The following is a 4,165-nucleotide window of genomic DNA, read 5'->3' on the forward strand; positions in this document are numbered from 1 at the left end:
GAATTTTTTTCTTTAAAATATCATATGACATGATAATAACTTGTCTATAAACAAATGAAAAGAGCCAAAAAATATATTTAAAAAATTCTGTTGTGCCTTATATTACCCTTTTTGATTGTCCTAATAATAGGCACTTCGGACTGAAATGGGTAGAAATGGTATAAAAACATAGTACATCCAGTTAAACCATATATTTTATTGAGTGTCAATTAATATGAGTACAAAAGAATTAAAAATACTGCACTGAGCTATCGTAATCAGACTTCCACGGTTTCTGTTGATTTTTGAGTTAATTAAAAATACTAAGTTAATTAGGATTTTTAAATTATGACCCTCAAATTACTTTGTGTGGTATTTAGCAAAACAGTTCCTTCCATCTACAAGGCAAAGATAAACTTTGCACTGTGTACAAAAAACAGTAGATTTTTTTAAACACTTTGGAAGAGCACACCTCTTTTGGATTTTCTTTGTCACCTCCGGTAAGTGGGTGGCGCCTTGCAGTCTTTTCTCTAAACATGGGCCCGCACTCTTCCTACGATCCAAAAATCCTTCTTCTTGGTGTCCTTGATCTTCATCCCCATTTTCATCAACATCCAGACGAACACTATTCTTCTCAATCATGGATTTACCTAATTCCAACTTGAAATGCCTGAATTGAACAATGTCCTTGGGAGATACTCCTGACGATTTCTTAATCTCCCTCATCTGAAGCCATGCATTTCCTAGGGCTACATCAAAAAAGTGCAATAAACATCTAACTGTCCATTTTTTAGTTCTAGATCTCGAAGGGCAATAAGATAGTATTCTGTCTATCAAATCCACCCCTCCCATATTTTTGTTGTATGACTGCACCACACTTGGTTGGGACACTTGAATATACCTCTTCTCAGCCTTTGACCACCTTTTAACCTCACACATGGGCTCAACGGACTCATTAGTTGAGATCATAGTTACGGATTTGTTATCCAGCCACTTTGTTAATGCTATCGCACCATCGGCGCGAACACTGACAGTGGCTGAACCCCTACTTTGGCTTTTCTTAAAAATCTTGTCGTCAGGAAGATCATTATCCTGGGGAAGCCTATCCTTCCTTAAAGTCCCTGAGCATCTAATTCCACGATTAAGAAGTTCTTCAGCTAATCGTACAGTATTAAAATATCTGTCGATGTAAATGACATGACCAGGAACTAAAGACCGAGTTAGATAAAGAACGGCAGACTCACATTGCCAAAAGCTTCCAGCAATATCTTGAGTAAAGGTGGTCTGATTCTGGTAAACCACAAAGTCACATATAATCCCAGTAGGATTAGCCAAAACAAATACCTTAATTCCTAAGGGGTTGGGCTTGTTGGGAATGTACTGTTTTAAGTCACTTATGCCACTGAAGGGTATCATGATCTCATCTATACAGATGTGTTGATTTCTGGTTTGTTTTAAGCATCCTAACAAAACACGGTCAATCAGTGGTCTTATTTTCCATAGCCTATCGGCTTTCCTTTGCTCTTCATTAATGTCATCATCAAAGACAATTTTTAGTGAATTTCTTATTTGAAAAAACCTGTCCCTAGACATATGATCAGCAACTACAGCAACTCTCCATTCCTTGTCCCAATACATACGTATTTGGGGCAACTGTAGGGATGACATTACAAAATTTAGTCCCAACCAAACTTTGAATTCTCTCAAAGATAAGTTCAAACTTTTACCTGTCTTAAGTACATAAGTCTGGTTGCTTTTCTCCACAAATTGTAAAAGAATATCATCATCATAATATAGTTCAACAAACTTCTCATTACTCCAATTCGTACAGTCCAGTGGTATATACGAAGGTTCGTGAAGAGTCACAGGATCAGGAGAAAAAATGCCTTTTCTCCATGGTTCGGCAGTAGGTATGTTCTTTGTTCTCTTGATTGGTGGTTGCAGTTTAGTATTTTTCTTCCTTTTGGCTAGTTGATTTTTCTGAAAACAATCAATAAAATAAAATAAATCATGTACTCACTTAAAGTATTTAATAATTTTCAACAGAATTTTAAGTAGAATGTGTAACCATAGTAATTACATGTATTTTGTTTGTATAAGTTAGATTACATTAGGTTAGGTTAGGATAAAGAAATTTGATGATCAAGTTACCTTTACTGCTGTTGATGTTGTGGGTTCGTTATCGCTGTCACTAGTTGAGGGATGATAGTCAGGGTCGCTGTCAGTATTGTCACTCCAATTCGCTTGAAATAAAGATTGCTCTCTTGTGCTGGCACTGAGGACATTATTTTCATTTTCTTCATCATTGAAATCCTCGATCTCAGAATCATCAGTCCCAAACAGACAAGCATTGATTTTTCTTGGTGTCACTGTAAAAAAGTTTATACTGAAATTCAACATAATAAAGACCGAAGTTACTAGTATTAGGTATTAGTAAAATACTGCCTTTTGGTCTTTAGCCCTGTGTGCCTAATATTAGTCACTTAGATTGCACAACAATTTGTCCTATAAAGAAACTGATTATTGTTGCATTTAATACACTACATAATAACCTTGTGATGTGTTTATGACATATAAATATAACTTATAAAGTAAAACAATGGTTTTATCTACTTACATCGTTGATTTGTAGAGGATGATTTTCTGGGTGGTGTTGCCATCTTGTTTGTTTCAATGCTGTGTCACACTGACGCACTCTAGCGGTGAGTTGAGGAACTACATCAACAAGGAACATTCTAACCTGTACAGTGCTACCCCCTATGGGGCAGTCTGATAACCAGCAAGCCATGGAGAGAATTTTGAAGTTAAGTGACTAATACTAGGCACTCAGGAATTCGTTTAAGTATACATCAGTTTACGCTCAGGACTCAACTGAGTTGTAGTTAATGGCCTAGTATTAGTCACTTAGGAGTTAATTAGAAAAAAACAACAAAAATCGCTGGGTCTCAGGAGGTTATGACGTAATTTTAAAATATAGATATTTATATCGTGTTTTGTATTTCTTGCATATCATTGTATGACCTGGCTCTGAATTGAACGGATAAAAATTGAGTTTATTTTAGATTTTCAAGGTTTTAAAAATGTTTCCAACGAGTTTATAGTGAAAGAACTAGCTCTTATATCTACAGATGCACAAGTATATGAACTTCATCTGTTTCAACCGCCATGTGATTTTGATGAACTTCCTTATAAACTTCAAAAACAAGTAATTTGGTTAGAAAGAAAATATCATGGACTGTTTTGGGGATCAGGTTGTAGAGAATACAATGAACTGAAGGATATATTTAAAAATTTGAATTTAAATGGTAACGTTTACGTGAAAGGAAATGAAAAACAGAAGTTTATCACTAATTTACTATCAGATTTTGATGTAAATGTTGTGAATTTAGAAGATCTCGGTTGTCCGTGTTTAGCAACTTTAAGATCTTATTTCTTCCAGCCATCCTTGATGAAAGAATGTAATTTCAATCATACCTTTGACAACTGTGCTTATGTTAATGTTCATGTTTTGTTAAATTGGTTGAAAAACCAAAAATTGGTGGAGGAAAGAGTTGAAAAAGTAAATTTGGCTATTAAAGAGTGTTACTATAAAGGATACAAGAACATGACAGTGGAACTAGTCAAGTGTCTTCCAAAAGAGTTTATTGTAAACCATTCTCAGGACGTGGAAAACGTGTATGATAAGCTTCCGGATAAAATGAAATATGATGTGGATATTTTATTAAGTATGAAGTGTACGGAACATTATCCAGATAATACAAATACTCCGAAGAGAAGGCATTGCAATTATTGTCTAACCAAGAAGGTTGCATCATCATCTGTACAAAGTTCATAGATAAATAAACTCTACTGTGAAATAATTGACAGTATTGGCTTGTCGGTCTTATTGTAAACAATGATGACAGAAAACAGCTACGATGAGTGCTGCAGAATGTTCAATTTCAGTAAAAAGGATTTAATAACGTCAGGATTTTACCGATCAAAATGTTTTGAATATATTGTTTGCTGTGGATGCGGGTGGCAGTCAGATAACTCAAGTCTCACCATAAGACATGTAAATTTTATACATAAAATCAACAATCCTGACTGTGAAATGAGCAAGTTTATAAAAGAAGATTATAGTAATTATGATAAATATAAGAAATCTGTTTTGGAAACAGAAGAAATGATGAGAGAAACTTTCATG

At 34.7% G+C, this 4,165-nt stretch overlaps 1 protein-coding gene across 1 annotated transcript; it reads right to left on the reverse strand.

Annotated features, from left to right (window-relative positions):
• Positions 1-334: 334 nt before the first annotated feature.
• LOC124370646 (piggyBac transposable element-derived protein 3-like) lies at positions 335-2,260 on the reverse strand. Its single transcript, XM_046828933.1, has 2 exons — positions 2,131-2,260; positions 335-1,959 (listed from the first exon to the last, which is right to left on the reverse strand). The coding sequence occupies exon 2, from the start codon at positions 1,645-1,647 to the stop codon at positions 340-342; it is 1,308 nt and encodes a 435-aa protein (XP_046684889.1). The 5' UTR covers positions 1,648-1,959; positions 2,131-2,260; the 3' UTR covers positions 335-339.
• Between the last annotated feature and the right edge of the window lie 1,905 nt (positions 2,261-4,165).

This window comes from Homalodisca vitripennis, unplaced genomic scaffold, assembly GCF_021130785.1.
Source record: "Homalodisca vitripennis isolate AUS2020 unplaced genomic scaffold, UT_GWSS_2.1 ScUCBcl_387;HRSCAF=2268, whole genome shotgun sequence".
Classification (NCBI taxonomy): Eukaryota; Metazoa; Arthropoda; class Insecta; order Hemiptera; family Cicadellidae; genus Homalodisca; species Homalodisca vitripennis.